Below are 19,561 nucleotides of genomic sequence, written 5' to 3'. Positions count from 1 at the left end.
GTTTAAGCAATCTTTTACATGGAGCATCCATCAAGGTGCTTTGGCACTGGTAAAGATGTTCCCGTTACATCCAACAAGCAGGAGAACTGGAGCAAGACCCAGGAGGAGGAATTTCATTGAATTCGATTAACTGGAAAACCTCTGGATCCTGGTGGAGACAATTTTACAGACTCAAGCTTCTGAGAGTCCCTGCACCGATCACCCTGAAGCGGATAAGAGACATAAATATAAATCAACCAGACGTTTATTTTCACGGCCCCAGCCACGGTTGCATAAAATATAAAAAAGTTGACAATAGACATTCAAGATTCAAGAGTTTTATTGTCATATGCATAGTAAAACAGGCAGTTATACTATGCAGTGAAATTCTTATTCTGTTTATTCTCCCAAGAAAAGAAAGAAAACACAAGAAAAAGAATAAGAACATAAGAAACATAAATACCAATAAATTAAGCAACAACAACAACAGAAGAGAAGTTAATACAGATAAATAATGTAAATAAATAAAAGTGCTATGAGTGTGTGCGTGCGGCGTGTGTGAGTGCTTCGTTGAGAAGCCTGATGGCCTGTGGGTAAAAGCTGTTTGCCAGTCTTGTGGTCCTGGACTTCAAACTCCTGTAGCGTCTGCCTGACGGTAGGAGTGTGAATAATGAGTGTTGTGGATGTGTGCTGTCCTTGATGAGGTTGTGTGTTCTTCGTAGGACTCTAGTTTTATAAATGTCTTGCAGTGAGGGGAGGGCTGCCCCAACAATGTTCTGTGAGATCTTGATCACCCGCTGGAGTGCCTTCCTATCACGTGTTGTACAGTAACGTACCAAACAGTGATGGAGGCGGTAAGGACGCTTTCGATGGTGCATCTGTAGAAGCAACTCAGGATTGTGGTGGACATGCCAAATTTCCTCAGTCTTCTCAGGAAGTACAGTCTCCTTTGGGACTTCTTCAGAATTTGTTGGGTGTTGTGAGACCAGGTGAGGTCCTCGCTGATGTGTGTGCCAAGGAACTTGAAGGTTTTCACCCTCTCCACCTCAGTCTCATCAATAAACAGGGGTTTTTGCGGCTCCTTTTCCCTTGTTCTTGGGTCAATGATAATCTCTTTGGTCTTGTCTGTATTGAGAAGGAGATTGTTATGACACCAAGCTATGAGGCCCGCCACCTCTCTTCTATATGATGTTTCAACACCACCAGTGATCAGGCCGATGACTGTAGTGTCATCCGCAAATTTAATGATGCTGGTGTTGTTCTGGGAGGCCACGCAATCGTAGGTGAAGAGCATGTAGAGGAGCGGACTCAGCACACACCCCTGTGGGGTCCCAGTGCTCACAATTCTTGAGCTGGATGTGCGATTGTGGACTCTGACTGACTGGGGCCTGCCTGTGAGAAAGTTAAACACCCAGTTACAGAGGGAGGGTGACAGGCCAAGTGTGAGGAGCTTATCTGTGAGTTTGTGGGGGCAGACTGTGTTAAAAGCAGAGCTATAGTCTATAAATAGCATTCTAACATATGTGTCCTGGCCCTGTAGGTGAGAAAGGGCTGTGTGGATGGCAGTGTTGACTGCATCATCCGTGGACCGGTTCTGGCGGAATGCAAACTGTAGAGGGTCTACAGTAGGCGGGATGCTCTTTTTGATGTGGGTCATGATTATTCTTTCAAAGCACTTCATAACAATTGGAGTGAGTGCTATAGGGTGAGAGTCATTTAAGCAGGTCACGTTGCTCTTCTTGGGTACGGGCACTATGGTGGTGGACTTAAAGCAGGTCGGTACAGATGCTTGTGCAAGCGACAGGTTAAATATGTCAGCAAGCACATCAGCTAGCTCTGATGAGCAAACCCGAAGTGCACGGCCTGAGCTGATGTCTGGGCCTGCTGCTTTTCGTGGGTTTGTTTTGTTCAGAACCCTGCGCACATCAGCTGATGTCACCATGAGAGGTGAGTCCTGTGTGCTCCCCAAGTTCAGCCACCCTCTCTGCTCACCAGGAGTTTGGTTGTCAAAGCGGGCATAGAACTCATTCAGCTCATCTGGAAGTGTGGTTTGGCTGGATGTGGCTACGCTACTCTGCTGTCGATAGTCTGTGATGTGCTGGAGCCCCGCCCACATGCGCCGAGGGTCTGAGGTGGAATAGTAGCCCTCCAGCTTCTGTCTGTACTGTCTTTTGGCCTCCCGTATGGACCTCCTCAGGTCATATCTGGCCTTTTTGTAGTCCTCAGCGGTGCCCATGACAAATGCAGTCGAACGAGCACGTAGCTTAGCCCTTACATCACAGTTCATCCACTGTTTTTGATTAGGGTATTTTCTGTAATACTTGGTGGTGGTAACAGTCTCTATACATGTGCTAATGTAGCCAGTAACAGCAGACGCGTATTCATCCAAATCAACAGTACAATCTTCCCTCCCCGCTGCAGTTTTAAACACATCCCAGTTTGTGCAGCCAAAGCAGTCCTGAAGTACTTGATCAGTTTCTTCATTCCACACTTTAACTGCTGTACTTACAGGGGGAGCTTGTTTAAGAAGTTGTCTGTATGTTGGATAAAGGAATATGGAGATGTGGTCGGCCTTTCCAAAGTGGGGTCTTGGAACAGCCTTCAAAGCACCTTTCATGTTGCTGTAGACTTGGTCCAGGATGTTATTTTCCCTTGTGGGAAAGCTTACATGCTGGTTGTATTTAGGAAGCACAGTCCTGAGGTTACAGTGGTTGAAATCGCCTTAAATTCTAACCTTAAATCATTATTGCACACAACACTCAACTTGGTATGAACAGAATGTTCTGTCGCATTCTCAGGCTCGCTTGGATTCATCCTCGTGTACAGTTTGCTACTCTATAGTGTACTCAGTTTCATTGTATGCTTGGGGGTGTGTGCAGCAGGTTCTAAGGCAGAGACTCTTTGCCAAAGAAATCAACCGAAAATAATCTTGGTTTGTGGACCTGTTTTCAGTTTACTGTTTTCTTTACTAAAGAAATCATATGAAAATAATCTTGGGTCGCTGACTCGTTTTCTGTGAGGGGTGAAGCCTCATGAAGCTGTGAGGCCTTCCTTCAAATTGTGCTGGGACAGATTCAGAGCTTTGCTGCTTCAACGAACGTAACATTAGCGACATCTGGTGGAAGAGTTAAGTAAACGTCACCTATGTCACTAAACGGTATGGAACTCAGGTCGACATTACTAATGCACACACAAACTCGCCAATGCTCTTCTTACAAGTCAACATTGTTCAATAGCTCGGTAGTATTGTTATATACACAAGTTAGCTCCAAAATAACCGATCAAATCAATGGCAGCCACCAATCCGTTTCGAGCCGTTAGTACGTCCTGTGACGTATGATGCTTCGAACGTAATCGATCACAGGATATCTGCAGAGCGACACAAGCTCAGAAGCACGAAGACAGTACAACAGGAGAGGTGACTTGGCATCCACTTCCGTATTATGCCTGGGAGAGTTAGGCCGTCATTACTGGGGGCAGAATCCTGAAAAATTGCATTAAAAACATGCCTTTGGCACACTTCTCAGCCATTAATTGCTCAAACAGACGGTCCAAAAGGCCAGATGTCATTTTTCAAGTTCCACAAAAGCAAATGCAGGTATGTATGATAAAAATGTTTTAGATTTATTACACTGGTTGTTGTAAATAAACAACATTGAACAAGACTTGGGACTCCCACACACTATACACAGCAAATTCAGCAGGCCTAAATTGACACTACTTTCAGTGTCCCATGGGGTCCACTCTACAAAGTGTTATTTTAACACCATTTTAGAGTCAATATTAACTATTTAAATCGTTAAAATTTAACACTCCTCGACACCAACCGGTGTTGCATTTTTTTAACACTAGTGTGAGGTGTCACAAATGAATTCTCTTAAGAGTCATTTATTAACTCTTATAGTGTCATTTTACTCTCAAAAGGAGTTGCAACATTAACACTATAAAAGTGTTAATATACTACTTCAAAATAAAATTAAAAAAAAAATAAAAAATATGACTAGTTGACGGCTTCATACATTTTATTCAAAAACATTTCATTTCCAACAGACAGTAGCTTAAATAACAGCAGGGCACTACAGTATGTATGCTCCTTGACACTTGTCATTAGAGCACTGCTTGTCAAATGGTCTGAAATGAGTCAGTTCATTTAAACATGACAGAAAACTCAAGCATTTGGTCATAGTACATCCTTTCTACATTACAGGTGATTATGAAAGCACATTCTTTGTGTATTAATATATCCCAGATCTTCTTGAACACAGGTAGATCAAAGCTACACCCAGTACATATGAACACACCAACTTGGTACTCTATACTGTAGCTTCTCACCCAGTTGGTACTTGACACACTTGGAAGATGCTTGCAGACATCATGCCTGACCACTATCCTCCCCGCCTTTCAAGTTGCAGATTGTTTTTGATGTTGTAGGGCCAAATGCAAATCTTCTAAACTTATCATTTTCATAGTGAAAGGCCACGACAAACGACTTTGTGAGATTTTTACAATTTTTAACCACACCTTTTGAAAGAATTGTGTTTGGCTTCAAAACACATGCACCACGTATGGATAAGGGGGCCAATGTTTTGTATGCATCTTGGATAGTGTATCACCAAGCGGTGCTTGGGAACCAACTTCTTACCAGGAAGCAATGCTTTGTACCGAGTGTGGTGGTCACTTACCAGATGTTGTAAGTAAAGGATCATTCCATCAGTTATGGTGTAGGAGAACACTATGTTGATAATCTGCATCAAAAGGAGGAGGAAGTTCCAGTGATCATTCTTCCTTTCAATGACATCACCAAATATAAGTGGAGTGTTCCATAGAAGACTCCATGACTGGGCAGCATTCAGACCCAAATGTTTGCTCTTATCCAGTTTTAACCATACGAGAGACTGAAGACATAGTGAGCTTTGAACAGTTCATCAAAAGCTGCAATAAATGTATGTGCCTTGCATGGAACCGGCTTTTGGTCAATAATGTAGAACCTCTGGATGTCACCTTTGCTCACTGATGCAGAGGAGAAATGGTTGTCTTGTGTCAACAGTCTTGGAAGGGGGTCACACTGGCTCCTTCCTGTGGGTGAAAAGGGCAACAACAATTAAAACCCCTTTGCATGGTTTCCATTTCTCAGGTGTTTAGCACACCTTATTACGACATTGAATCAACACAATTAGCCGATTCAAGAACATCTGCAACCTAAAATGAATGCTATTAGACAGAAATCATATTTTGATATGTAAAAATGGACCTTTGCATACCTTAAGATGTCTGAGAAGATGGTTGGCTGCTTAAGCCAAACTGATCTTTGCTGTTTTTTTCCTGGCCTCTAGAAGTCGGAGGGAGCAGATGCAGGAGTAGAAGGACGGAGGATGCATCACTGCCCCAGCCTAAAAGAAAAAAAATCATTTTTAAACAGCTAGGAAATAAATATTTTAAGTTATTTGCTTAATACAGAACTGTTTCTACTGACCACAGCTGTCATCAGGTTGGGGTTCAGTTCCTGACAGCAACTCATCAATGTTCTGCTTTTGCGGGAGAGTCTTGCAATCTGCAATGACTTTTGGTTTGAAGACAGTTGACCACTTAGCCAGGAACCTCTGAGATACTTCATCAGCAAACATCATTGAGAAATCCTGGTTCATCTATAAACAAGACATGAATATTTAATATACTGTAGGCCTACAGGTTTACAAATGGTTGACGTCATGGGTAATCTAATACTGAACTCGTCCAAATACTAAAGATTTCCTTACCAATCCAGGAACATCAAGGAAGCGAGTGAACACATTGAGGACAGATGATGATACATCTTGTGCTTGGATCATATTCTGTCGATACTGGAAAGTTGCTCTCATCTTCTTTGACCATGGATTCATCGGCTGAATGTCTTACTGTAGATAGCGCCTCCTTGCACTCCTCACCAAGCAGCTGTTGACCAGTTAACAGATATTCTCCTCTGGTTTTTGGACCATCCTGAAGAAAGTCTTGGAACAACTTTGAGAGCCAGGAGAAGTGTAGGACACAACAGTGACTGGGTGGAGGGAGCAAGGATCAACCAACCTTACGATTTCTGGACGACCTGCTCTACCTCCTGAGCCACTGCCGCTAATGTAAGCATTCTATGAACAAATTTGAAACGAGATTTTAATAAAAAACTACACACCTAAAGGAAAAACAAAAACAGTTCTTTGGGTTTTACATTGAAAAGACACTTACATATCCGGGTTTGGAGAACGGACCTTTGAGGTATGGAAATCAAGTCAAGTCACAATTCTCAGGGTGTAATTTGTCATCACACATGATGGCGGAACCCTCCTTTGCAAACACATCATAGTTAATGATCACAGATAGAACCATTCCCACAGAACATGGTCTTATATGGAATGACTGTTCTAATGGAAAGGGGGAAGTGACCCATGCAGCTCCATCATATCTGCAGCCATCTGTTTACACGTTGCATCTGTTAGTGTTTTAGTCTTGTTGCACTCCTTGAAGATTTCCTCACCTTTCGGATTGGGCCTCAAAACACCACCGACTTTCTGCCAAAAATATTAAAATGATACAGTGTGTTCATGGGAATTCAAGAGGATTTTTAAATAGAACAATGTCATGCATATAAACACTTTACATTCATTTACTCAAAGCTTACCTGTCTTGATTCATCCTGATCCACTGGTTCTGTTGGGTTCCTCTTTCTTGTGGGCTGAAGGATAAATTGTCGAACCCGTTATCGCCACCAACTGGCGATAACTGGGGTGAAGCTGGGGATAGTGGAGTCTGTACAGAGGAGGATGCTTCATCTCCAGTCAAATGAATCTCTTACTCTACAAAACAGTACAAAACACTAATTACTACTAAAACAAAAAAAATAATTTGGGGGAATTTCAACCTATGGAAAAGGAGCTAAAAATTGAATATCAAATGAAAATACTGTCTCACTTTACAATAAGGTACACAAAATTACAGTCGTGCAGGATGAGGAACAAACCTATCTAACCCTATCCACTACTCATTAGTTCTTCATTAGTTCATTAGTAACTACTCTAAATGTATGTGTTTTAGTTCCTCAGTAACTACTCAGTAACTACTCTGCTCATTGGTTCCTTTTTAGTTCATTAGATCCTCTACTATTGTAAATTTGTGCTTTAGTAATTAGTTCCTCAGTAACTACTGTATTTTTGTGTACCTTATTGTAAAGTGAGACCAAAAATACATTTTGAGGTCTCAAAGATCATGACAACAATATCTCATTTGGACAAAACCAAGGTACCTGATGGGGTCCACACTGCCTGTGATATCTAAACAACCTCATGCATTTTCAAATGTTTTCACATCCTTACCTGTCACTGATAAAATGACCTTGAAAGTCAAAACACCTGACCTGACAAGCTCATCAAAGACATCTCCATCCACCTCTGAGAATAAGAATTAAAAAAAATCCTACTAAAATAATAAAATAAATACGGAAAAGCCACAGTTGCAGGGCTTATGCCTTGATAAAAAAAATATATATATTACTTACCACATTCATGTAAGACTCAAGCAAAGGTTTTCTGTGAACCAAGAAGAAAAATAAAGATGCATCATTCAAAAAAAAAAATTAGAGTTGCCAACCTTGATATCTTGTATCTTGTACAGCATATCAAGTCCTTTGCTGTGGGCCAGCAGCCCTGCGTGTGGGGGCTCCTCGTGCCAGTTAGCTAGTTAGCCATTAGCTCATTAAAAATGAAGATAGTATAATGAAGATATAACGTAGCGTTCACTTACTTTGCCAAATGTTGCACAGGCAGTGCCGATTCAGCTCACAGCAACACTAAATAGAAAATATAACTTATAAAAACACGAGCTAACATTAGCAAAGGCTTTGGGTGGAAACAGCTGCCTCAGTTTATTAGTCTTAAATATCACACCAAAAACTAAGGTTTTTTTATGTGTAAACAAGGTACAACACAATTCATTAGTTCATCTATTTAAACGTTTACTTACCTACTGATGCAAAATGATTCATAACAGTCAACTTCTTCCATCTGCTTTTCATTTCAGCAACGTGAAGTGAGGGGTGGAGTCTAAATGAAATGTCCGTGGGCGGAGCTTAAGACACGTGAACACTGTTAGGCGTTAAATGGAGTGTGGAAGTGTTGAATGTCTTTATTGTGACACTAACAAGATTTGAACATTTTCAACACTCCATTTTAACTACAACACTTTCATGATCCAGTGTTAAATTTAACATTTTTAAGAAAATGCAGTGTTAGATCAACTCCAAATAGTGTAAGATTGACACTCCAACTTCAAGATTCTCATCAACACCAAAAAATTAACACTCCTCAATTTGCTGTGTACCTTTAAACTAATTTGTTTCTCTTTGTGATTAGTTGAATTAATGACTAGTCAGTGATGATGATGATTTAGATTAGAGTCTATTAAATGTATTAACAGTGCCGTTACTGAAATAAATGTCGCAGTGTGTAAATATTTGCAGTTAAAAATTCATACAAGTACTTTTAGATTAAGTTTCTTTCATACTGCTGCTCAGGTTTTGATTGACATCTGCATGTAGGTCTCATTTCTGCAGCATATTGGATTTTTACCCATTTATATATACTGTATATATTCATTGTGTTCACTAAATAACATCCATCCATTTTATGAAAGTGTATGCACAGCGTATAACTTTATTTTATACTCAGTTCAGAGCTAGTGAATACATTGTATTCTATTGGCCGCGTAGCCCCGCCCACTTCCCTTGCCCCCTGTCATGCAGTACTTCACTCTGTTCCATTCATTCGCGGCGGAATCGTTCATCCTGTTCTTAACTCTACAATCCTTGCTCAGAAGCACTGTTTCGAAGCAGTGGGATTCAGGAAGTCTGACTCAAGTTTGAAGGTCACGACTTCATTTTACCATCTCTACTTAGTTTCACCAAAACACGCATACTGTAGGAAGTTGCTATGAGACATTTATGGACACATAAGTACCCCCAGTACTGCGCTGCAACCGCAGGTGGCTTATGGCTATGTCTCTCAACTGGCCTGGAATCCGCCGGGAGGAGATGGATGAAGTAGCCGGAGAGAGGGAGCCTCTGTGCAGCCACCTGGATGTGCTTCACTTCAGAACCTGGAGCTGAAAGCCGATTGGGCTTCCCTGCTTAGGCTGCTGCTCCCGCGACCTGACCTCCGATAAGTGGAAGAAGATGGATGCGTGGATGATTTCTTGTTGCTATAGCGACTGCTCGCCTTTGTGAGATCAAGCTTGGACTGTCAGCGTGAAATATGAGACATGTTTTAGTTGTGTACACTATATTTATGATTCCAACAATTACAACATGATAGCAGTCATTTAAACTCGTCTGTCGATGTCGAAACAAGATTCAACAAAACATTCTTTACTCTGAGCTGGCTGAGCTACCTTAGCTCCATGCTAAGCTAGCATGTCTATGAAACCCTGTGGCGGTCACATGAAACTACAGTAGTCCCTCGTTTATAGCGGTTCATTGGTTCCAGACCCGACTGCGATAAATGGATTTCCGTGGTATAGGATTTAATGTTAATAAATTGGATATTTTTGTAGTTAGACCATAAAACCTGTTTACTGCTTTCTACATATGTTTTTTTTTTTACATTTTTAGAACCCCGTAGACATTAAATGACTAAAGTCACCTTTACACTCATATTATTCATTGTTTACAACACATTGCTCAAGTCTTATAATGCAGGGATTTGAGACGGCAGCTGGCTAGCAAGCTAACCAGTTAGCCTCGAATTGATTTCTTTTAAACTTAAGAAGCCAGAAACGTACCACTTCCACACGGAATGGGAGGAGAACTTTTTTTTCACTCAATCATGTCGGATATGCCATGGCTGACTTAATGACTTCATGCAGTAGTTAAGGTCATGCAGTGGTTCTCAAGTATTTTCTGTCATGCTCCCCTATGGGACAGAAATGGATTCACGTCCCCCCGATTTGAAATGCTATCGAGAAACTGATATCTGTTTATTTATCTGTACTGTACAGACTGAACTCAAAAGTGAAACCAGGGCAATGTAACAAAATAGAGGGCTGTGGAGCATACAAGCGTATTTGAGAGTCAAATTGCATGATGAGTACGATAAAATACTACCTGCCTCTCTCGATTCCCCTGACAGTATAGACGGTATAATGTAATGTAAGGTAAAGTCTTAATGTTTTGTCACTATCGCTTGTATTTCAATATGCTTGGACTAATAACAGATCCTAGTCTACCACCAAACAGCCACCATTTATTCATTGATTAATTTCTGAAAAAGCGATATAGTGAGGGAGCGATAATCAAACCAGTACATTGCGAGGGACGACTACTGTTTTTATGGTTTAGCCTAGCTTAGCTGTCAAAGACCACCACGAGGAAATGTTCTTTTCAGTGAGCTGGGGTTCCAGCCGTGCGGATGAAAAGTGAAAAAGTGAAATGTTGTCGTCATCTTAATCTCCTTTAGATGTTTCTTCTGCCACGCTCATCAGATCATCAAACAAATCTGCAACCAAAAACAAGGAAGTTAACCTTCTCGTTAGATTATCATGTGTAGAAGTGCTTTTTGGTTTCAATCCTGAATTCTTCTGCTTTGTATTTGTGAGGACTTGATTTGGATGATTTAAATATGGAAACCCGTACTATCCGTAATATCCCAATCGGAAATCACAATTACGAGATAAAGTCAAAATTGAGATAAAAAAACAAATCGAAATTATGAGAGAAAAAAAAGTAGAAATTGAGATAAAAAGTCCATTAATAGATATAGCTATGAGATAAAAAGTCAAAATTATGAGATAAAAGGTCAAATGGTGAGATAAAGTTTAAATTAATTACATAAAAAGTCCATTATGACATAGGAAAGTCAAAATTATGCGATAAAAAGTCCATGAGATAGTCATAATTATGAGATAAAAAATTGTGAGATTTGAAAGTCATACTTTTGAGAGAAGTAAAACTACAAGATAAAATGTCAGAATTATGAGCTAAAAAGTCAAAGTTACGAGATAAAGTCAAAATTACGAGCTAAAAAGTTATAATGATGAGACAGAAAAGTCGTAATCATGAGAAGTCCAAATTATGAGGTAGAAAGTCATAATTATGAGATAAAAAGTCCAAATTCTGAGATACAAACTTTCTCCACATGGCGCTCATTTTCGACGTTTTATCTCATAGTTATGACTTTCCTTTCTTATAACTAACTTTCCTATCTCATATTTATGACTTTACTGTCTTATAATTTTGACTTCATCTTGTATTTTGACTTTTTATCTCATAATTATGACTTTTTATCTTGTAATTTAGACATTGTGTCTCATTCCTTTCTCATAATTATGCCTTTTACCTCATAATTTCGATTTATCTCATAATTATGAGATTAAAAAGTCAAGTATGACTTTTTTTTCTCTTAATTATGACTTTTTATCTCATAATTATGACTTTTTCATCTAAAAATTCTGATTTTCGTTTCTCATTATTACTACTTTTTATCTCATAATTTAGACTTCTCATAATTTTGACTTTATCTTGTAATTTCAACTTTTTATCTTGTAATTTCAACTTTTTATCTCATAATTATGACTTTATCTCATAATTACGACTTTTTATACTCACAATTATGACTCACCATTTTTTATTTATTTATTTATTTATTTATTTATTTTTCCCTTCAGTGGTGCAAGTGGGCTTCCATATAAAAGTGATGAGGATGCCAACATTTTCTTACGGCAGTGTTGTGCTGCCCTGACCCGTAGAGGTCGCTGTTTGCTACATACCTCCGTCACTTAGATTGACGCTTTGTTTTCCTCCTCCTCCTTGTGGACCTTCTCCTCCTCCCCTCTGGCCTTCCTGCTCGTTGAACAATCCTTTAAAGCCAGATGGCTTCTGCTTCCTGTCATCGTCGTCTCGGTCAAATATTTTGGAGAAGAAGCTTCCCTTGTCGTCATCGTCTTTCTTCTTGTCGTCGCCAAACGAGAACATGCCTCCTTTGTCCTTGTCTCGCTCGTCGTCTTCCTTGTCTCCTCCAAACAGGGACAGGAAACCTCCTTTGTCTTTGTCTTTGTCTTTGTCTTTGTCTTTGTCTTCTATACCCAAGGCGCTCTTCACCGCACCCTCAACTATGTCACCTGCACACAAACGCCAGGAGCACCTTGTAGTGTGTCACACGCCAAAACTTTTGACTCTTTCCTCCACATGTGAGGACCCTGACATCCTTGCTAAGTTGATGGCACACATTCAGTAGTGTCCCACCCTAACTTGTGACACAAAGACCCTCGCTATGGTAAGACCACGAGTGCATCACTGTGACTAAAAGGAGCCAGCAAACAAACAGCGCAGAGTCCAATGGAAGAACATTTTTTCGACTCACCCACTTTGTCTCCAACTAGCGCAGCCAGTTTATCCATCTCAAAGTTCTTTCTGTGTGTGTGGTTGCTTGTGTGGTGAGGCTCTTTAAGCACGGCTCACCTCTTGGCAGAATAAGAAGTGGGCGTGTCCAGACTGGGCCAACCTGTTTCACCTGTCAAGGCGCATAAACACTCACACAAACACACACATAACCCTTTTCAGATGTCTCCAGAGATTTTACAAAAGAAATTAATTTAGTTGAAGTCACCGCCACACCCTGCAGCTTTGTTTGTTTAGCAGGCACAGCTATCATTATATTTATTTATGTACAGTACAACAGGTGTGGCTAGTTTATTAGCATGACAAACTGGGTGTGTATTTGTTTACCTGCTAAAGCTGTGCTTCAGTGTTTATAAGCAGTCTTGCCAGAAAAAAATATGAATTAGCATAGCATATCGCAAAAAATATAAAAGCATAAGTGGATGACTGAGTATTGGAAAAATTTATTTCAAATGACCATCAGTGATACATTTTTAGTTTAGTGTGGGACAAACTTTTCTGTCAACGACTATGTCCAAAGTGAGGCGCATGTTTTCTCCACACTGACAGCTCGGCCAGAAGGAAGATTTAGGATGTGAAGCCCCAGTTGATTGAAGAGGATGTCTGCTGGGTTCTAGTTAAAAAAAATTTCCAACTAATTTCTTTAGTCCTGTGAGAAAGAAAGACAAAAGGAAGTTTACTTTGGATGACGTCACGACTTTCATTGGAGGGGGTGCCATTGGACAGCAAATGTTTGGTTCGAGTTGAGGACTCACCATCTCCACTTTCCTCCTTTCCACCAAGCGACATGAGGTCTCCAACAAGTCCTCCTTTGTCGTCATCGCTCTTGCCGCCAAGCGACATGAGGTTTCCAACAAGTCCTCCTTTGTCGTCATCGCTCTTGCCGCCAAGCGACATGAGGTTTCCAACAAGTCCTCCTTTGTCGTCATCGCTCTTTCCGCCAAGCGACATGAGGTTTCCAACAAGTCCTCCTTTGTCGTCATCACTCTTGCCACCAATAAAACTTCCAAAATCCAGTCCTTTGTCCTCTTGATCCTGCTGTCCTTTTCCGCCTCCCATAACCTTATTCACGGCACCTTCTGCCAAGTCTCCTGCAAAACAAACCTTGACTTTGACTTCCTTGACATTGCATTGAGCTGTAGTTGCTGAAACCTCACCGCACACACCTGTTTCACTTGATTAGAAAATGTGTTTATTCAAGGGTTTTACCTGCATAAACATGAAAGCATGCACTGATGGCACTCACAGTTTAAAAGTACCAAGTTGACACAAAATTAAATCTTCCCAATATTTACAAACCTGCTGTCTCTCCAATAAGTTTGACCAAACCTGGGTCACGCAGCTTGTCCATGTTTGATGACAGATGGAGGAAGAGAGGTTGCTCTTATAGTGACAGGTGTCCACAGAACAGCAGGTGACGCCCTACTGAGGAATCCGGTGGGGCCGTTGGGAGTCACTACCCAACCAGTGGTACAGGTTGGCTGTGAGAACCTTTGGGCTTTTCACATGTTCTTCATGCACGCTCACATTTGAAACCTTTTGCATCAAGCGTTCATCAAGATGCATTGGGCACCTGATAAAGATTTTCCCGGTACACCCAACAGAACCGGAGCAAGGCCCAGGAGGAATTTAACTCAATTCAATAGACTGGATCTGGTGGAGCGCATTTTACAGACTCATGCTCCTGAGAGTCCCTGCACTGACCACCCCAATGCGAATAAGATTAAATACAAATCAACCAGACGTTTATTTTCACGGTCCCAGCCACGGCAGCGTAAGCTATAAAACAAAGTAGACACTGTACCCTTGCATCATTATTGCACATTAGTCGGCCACATGCACACAACTCTCAACTTCTGTTGCCTTCTCAGTCTCGCTTGGATTTTTGGATCCTCAAGCGCACTTTGCTACTCGTTATAGTGTACTCAGTTTCATTGTGTTTGTGGGGGGCGTATGCAGAAGGTTCTAAGGAAAACCTTGTGCACAGTGGAATACATCTTTTTTGTCCTGCGCGGTTTTGGCGCTCCCAGCGTCAACGTCAGCTGCCTCAGTATGGCATCGTCAAAACTTTGATCATCAGAAAGGAAGGCCTCCACCAACATCTCTGTGGAGTGAAACTCTCGCTTCAGCTCGTTGATGACGGCCTTCATCAGCTCGTTCACACTGTAAAGGTTCTTGTCAGTGATGCCGCGCAAGTACTTGTCCTGCAGCACCTTCTTTGAGAGACGCTGGATGATTGGCAGGGTGTCACGGGAGTGAACAACTTTCATGGTTCTTTTTGGGACGCACGTGAGCAGCTGTACGATCAGGACCGACACCAATGAGGCCACCATCTCCTCCTGCATGGAGGCTGAGCGGGCCGGAGGAAACGAAGCACCACCCACCATGTCTGAGGCCGGGCTCTTTGGCCGGGAAGTGTTTGTAATAAGAGTTTTCCCCTGTGAGGAAGGTGGGCGGAGTGGGGATGGCCAAGCAACGCGTATCACACCAGACAGCGGGGTCTTGTCAGAGTCTGACTCCGTCTCTTTCTGCATGGAGCTTGGTTGTGGCGGTGATGGCGCCTGTGGGGGCAGAGTCTCTGACCTTCTGTCACACACAACCAGCTTTTTTTGTGGGATCATGGTTCCTGTGATGAGGGTGTCTATGTCTTTCAAGCAACCGTACACCTGATCTGCGTGTTTTTCCCTCATTATTGGTTCCATCTTGAGCCAAAGGAGAAGTTGCTGTACAAACTTTGTGGAGGTATCTTCCACGATCTTATGCAGAACTTGAATGTTCTCTGGTTTTTTGTTGTCCACCTCCAAGATGAGCGGGTCTGAGAAGCGCCTCCACACTGATGCTGACTGGACCGTAGTCCGGTTGGTGGTCATGTAATTGTAGATTCTGTCAGCCAGTTCTTGTGAAAATGTGTCTGCTTCGTGTCGGAGCCTGTCCACATCGATGCTTGCATCCCCCACTGGTACTGCCACTTTGTCAAACACATTCTCAAGACCTGACTGGATTCCCTGGAAGCTGAGAACAGTATCAGTGTCAGAGGAGCTAGTCTGTGTGATGCTGCTTAAGGACACCTCTTCTTCAAAGTGCATTCGCATGCAACGGCAGCGGACCTTCTGCAGCTCAGATGTTAGCTCGTCAAACTTCTTTTGGCAGAAATCCAAAAAGTTGCGTTTGCGAGAAGATTCATTGCTGCTTGTCGGTGACAAGGATTCAAAGAACTCACAGAGTTGATCCTTTATAAGCCCCAGATCGAAATGAGGCGTGGATGAGCGACTGCGGCCCTCTTCCGTGGAGTCTGGATAGTGCAGGTCGTTGATGATGGTCTCAACAATTGACGCTGCTGTTTTCTTAAGTTCACAAGTTGTCCTGCTTGAGAGGGACCTGTCCTCGCTGTCAGTCCATTTTTGGAGGATATTTATCACCGCCTCTCTGGTTTCCTCACGGTTGTATATGCACACATTCGAGGACTTTGCACCATTGAGGGATTCCTGGCTCTTCTGTTGGCGGCGACACGGCCTGAAGCACTGCGTGTATATAGCCATCTTGCTCAGATAAACCTTCAGAGCACCACAAGCCAGCATCACCATCTTGGCCAGGACTTCTATCTTGGTAAAGGTTCCTGGGATGTAAATGAGTGGTGCCAGCTGACTGTCGGTGCTGGTGGCTGTGGACAAAGTCTGATTCACCCTCTGAGAAATTTCCTTCTTGAAGAGAGAGTCCAGCTTTTGAGAGCTCTTGCTGGGCTGCTCTGGGACGCTGAGTGCCGAAGCAAATGCGGTGCTCAATCCACCCTCCACTTTTAGCTTCATTTTTTTCCTGCCCACACTCTGTATACGCTGCTTAAACTCTGGGATGATAAGTCGAATGGTGTCTGCGCAAAGTTTCTGCGTGATCTCTGTGCACATGTCCGCCAGGACCACCTGCGTCGCCGAGTCAATGGTCCCCGTGGCCAGCATGCTCCACTGGGCCGGCAGGATGCGGTCAAAGTGTTTCTCCACGATTGGAAGGATGACCTCTGCTCTAATCGAGTAATTCTCCAACTCCATTGTTGTGTTGACTTACTGTATGCTAGAGTTTAGGCAGCAGCTCTCACTGCTCCATTTGCTGCAGGGCAGACGGAGGCTTGTACGACTTTGTGACGTCATGAGGCTTTTTATCAGAGAGTGTAAGAAAGTCTGGTCTTCATGACCACATAGTTATGACATCGCAAGGCTTTTCTTCAGAGGATCAAAGATCCTCTTCAGGCCTTAATTACCGCATAATTATGTCATGGCGTGGTACTTAAGTGTTTTTGAATACCATACTGTCAAAAAGACAAAAAACACAAACTAAAAATCAGCCCAGTGTTCTGCCATGGCTCAAACCAGGTTCTGCGGAATGAGAGTTGAGAGCGCATTTCCATCAAGCTAAAAGCTCAGACCGTCAACTCGATGTCCAGAGTGACTCTTGAGGCGTCAGGGATTGAGGTTTACCAACATACTTTATGCACAGCTGCACAAGCTGCCATCTGTGCCCTCATCCTGTGGTCAATATGGGTAAAACCATGTGGAGCATCATAACAAATGATTAAAAAGCAGTTTTAGGGCCCCACATTGGAGCCTTCATCACAGCTGAATGACATTCCAAAACAACTTTCAGATTTTTTTTTTTGTACAAATTTGCCTTATGAAGTACCAGACGCCCCTGTTTGATTTTGAAAAGATTCTCCAGAGGGCCTGGTCCACCGGACACCCAGGCCAACTTTCCCCACCCAAGAGGAAAAAACTACTCCCAAAAAGTGCTATAAAAACATAACAGATTCATATTTTTTTTACTCTGCTCAAATGTTTTCATCAACTTGAGTTCTCATCAAAAATTGCCAACATTTTTTCATTTTTAAATTTAAATGCCTGTTTGATTTAATGATGTCACTTGTTTTTGCTTAGAAAAATTCATACACAATTGAGTTATTATACATATGGTATACATACAGTTAATGTTAGGGGGCGGGGTCTCTATGTCAAAGATCAGGCTTAACCTATACATAAGATTGATTAAATAGTACATAGTAAAATTGATTCTGATGCTTTGGTTTGTTTTTTTTGTTTTTTTGCGGGGTCAGATTCCAAATTTACAACCCGTCCCACTGACTTCCATTACACGCACCATTTTTCAATGCACTGTAATTTGTTTTCTAATTTCGAGGTTTAATTTTCTTGAAAAATAGTCCAATTTGTCATTTTTACGGTTTAGAACAGGTTGTAGGTGATAACATATCCTACCAGAAAACCTCCTGCTGATTTCTGTTAGAAGCACCGTTTTTCACCCCATTGTAATCAGACAATAGAAACATGCATTTACTAATTTCAGGGTTTCATTTCATTGAAAAATAGTCCAATTTGTCTTATTTACTGTTTAGAACAGATTGGACAATTTTCACCTTGTAGGTGATCGTGTTTCCTACCAGAAAAAAACCCCACTGACTTCCATTATAAGAACCACTTTTCACCCCATTGTAATTAGACAATAGAAGCATGCGTTTTCTAATTTCATGGTTTTAATTTGTTGAATATTAGTCCAATTTTTCATATTTACTGTTTAGAATTAGATCAGACAATATTCACATTGTAATGTGATAAGTGTTTCCTACTGGATTTTGTGGGTTCTGGTTGGGCGGCGTGGGGCTTAATGACATCATGGTCCATGACGACCCAGATGGCCATGACTGAATGTTCACAGCAGTTTTTGGGAGTAGACTTTTTTTGTCCTCTAGAGACCTCAACGGGTGGTAAATTAAAGGGACCCCAGAGGGTTAAAAAAAACCCAAATTATTCATCATTGAAAGCAGGACAAGGAAATGCAGGGGATGGATTACCCATCTGCGGCCAAGAGGGGACTAACTGTATTTCATCCAATTTAAACTCTTGTGGTTTTTGTGTCGTCATGGGTACAGTGGTGACCACCTCCTGCATGGATGATGGCTGGTTTAATGAGGCCCAAGCATAATATTGGGGAAAACTGTGTTTGTCTGATTCCTCATTTGCAGGTGGGGTCTTCGGCCAAAAGTCGTCCCTGTCCGGCAGACAAACTATCGGAATTTTTTGTGGGATCATGGTTCCTGCGACAAGCGTGTCAATGTCATTCAAGCAACCATAGACCTCATCTGCGTGATTCCTTCTTGTCACTGCTTCCATTTTGAGCCACAGGAGTAGTTGCTGTACAAACTTTGTGGTTCTATCTTCCACAATCTTACGCAAAACTTGAATGTTGTCTGGTTTTTCCCCTTCCACCTCCAAGATGAGCGACTCAGAGAAGCGCTTCCAAACTTCTGCTGACTCTACCGTAGTCCGGTTGGTGGTCATGTAACGGTAGATTTTGTCCTCCATTTCTTGTGAGAATGTGTCTGCTTTGTGTCGGAGCTTGTCCACATCTATACTGGAATCCGCCACTGGTATCGGCACTTTATGAAACACGTCCTCAAGACCTGACTGGAATCCCTTTAAACTGAGCAGAGTATCAGCGTCAGGCTTTAGAATCTGCGGCACACTGCCCGGAAGCGGAATATCTGTTTCCCACCGCATTCGCATGCAGCGGCACCGGGCCTTCTGCAGCTCAGACGTCAGAACGTCCAACATCTTTTGGCAAAAGTTTAAAAATTTGGGTTTGCGAGAGGATTCATTGCTGCTTGTCTGTGATTCAAAGAACTCGCAGAGATGATCCTTTATAAACCCCAGATTGAAGTGAGGCGTAGATGAGCGACTGTGGCTTCCTTCTGTGGGGTCAGCATAGTCCAGATTGATGATGGTCTCAGCAACTGATGCTGCTGTTTTCTTAAGTTCACGACTTGTTCTGAGTGAGAGGGACACGTCCTCGCTATCGGTCCATTTTCGGAGGATCTTAATCACCGCCTCTCTGGTTTCCTCCTGGTTGAGTGTGCACTTATTCCCACACTTTGCACCATTGAGGAATTCCTGGCTCCTCATTTGGCGGCGACACGGCCTGAAGCACTGCGTGTATATGGCCATCTTGCTCAGATAAACCTTCAGAGCACCACAAGCCAGCAGCACCATCTTGGCCAGGACTTCGATCTGGGTAAAAGTTCCTGGGATATAAAGGAGTGGCACCAGCTGACTGTCACTGCTGGTGGCTGCAGACAAAGTCTCATTGACCCTTTGAGAAATCTCCTTCTTG

General features: G+C 42.2%; 1 protein-coding gene and 1 long non-coding RNA gene across 9 annotated transcripts; both read right to left on the bottom strand.

Moving 5' to 3' along the window:
* Positions 1–3,983: 3,983 nt before the first annotated feature.
* On the bottom strand, positions 3,984–8,687 carry LOC129193930 (uncharacterized). 8 transcript variants are annotated; one of them, XR_008573651.1, is made up of 12 exons: positions 7,969–8,685; positions 7,750–7,795; positions 7,505–7,535; positions 6,632–7,397; positions 6,488–6,521; positions 6,199–6,297; positions 6,043–6,101; positions 5,736–5,910; positions 5,453–5,624; positions 5,241–5,369; positions 4,981–5,055; positions 3,984–4,724 (listed from the first exon to the last, which is right to left on the bottom strand). It is a non-coding gene; the product is annotated as an uncharacterized LOC129193930 (long non-coding RNA). The 8 variants fall into 8 exon arrangements; XR_008573652.1 differs by having other exon boundaries at positions 3,984–5,055; positions 6,199–6,294; positions 7,969–8,687; XR_008573646.1 differs by having other exon boundaries at positions 3,984–5,055; positions 5,736–5,976; positions 7,969–8,686.
* A 175-nt stretch (positions 8,688–8,862) lies between these two features.
* Positions 8,863–12,457, bottom strand: LOC129194026 (uncharacterized). The gene is made up of 3 exons (XM_054798914.1): positions 12,357–12,457; positions 11,764–12,114; positions 8,863–10,493 (listed from the first exon to the last, which is right to left on the bottom strand). The coding sequence occupies exons 1-3, from the start codon at positions 12,391–12,393 to the stop codon at positions 10,441–10,443; spliced, it is 441 nt and encodes a 146-aa protein (XP_054654889.1). The 5' UTR covers positions 12,394–12,457; the 3' UTR covers positions 8,863–10,440.
* Between the last annotated feature and the right edge of the window lie 7,104 nt (positions 12,458–19,561).

Source organism: Dunckerocampus dactyliophorus, chromosome 14, assembly GCF_027744805.1.
Source record: "Dunckerocampus dactyliophorus isolate RoL2022-P2 chromosome 14, RoL_Ddac_1.1, whole genome shotgun sequence".
Taxonomy (NCBI): domain Eukaryota; kingdom Metazoa; phylum Chordata; class Actinopteri; order Syngnathiformes; family Syngnathidae; genus Dunckerocampus; species Dunckerocampus dactyliophorus.
This window is presented reverse-complemented; position numbering and strand designations above follow the sequence as displayed.

Bases quoted from the DNA above. Each gene is read 5' to 3' on its own strand.
- LOC129194026 (XM_054798914.1), bottom strand. From the start codon at position 12,393: ATGGATAAACTGGCTGCGCTAGTTGGAGACAAAGTGG. The intron at 12,115-12,356 runs GTGAGTCGAAAA...GTTTGTGTGCAG, and splicing joins GCTAGTTGGAGACAAAGTGG to GTGACATAGTTGAGGGTGCG. The intron at 10,494-11,763 runs GTATGTAGCAAA...TTTTGGTTGCAG, and splicing joins CGTCAATCTAAGTGACGGAG to ATTTGTTTGATGATCTGATG.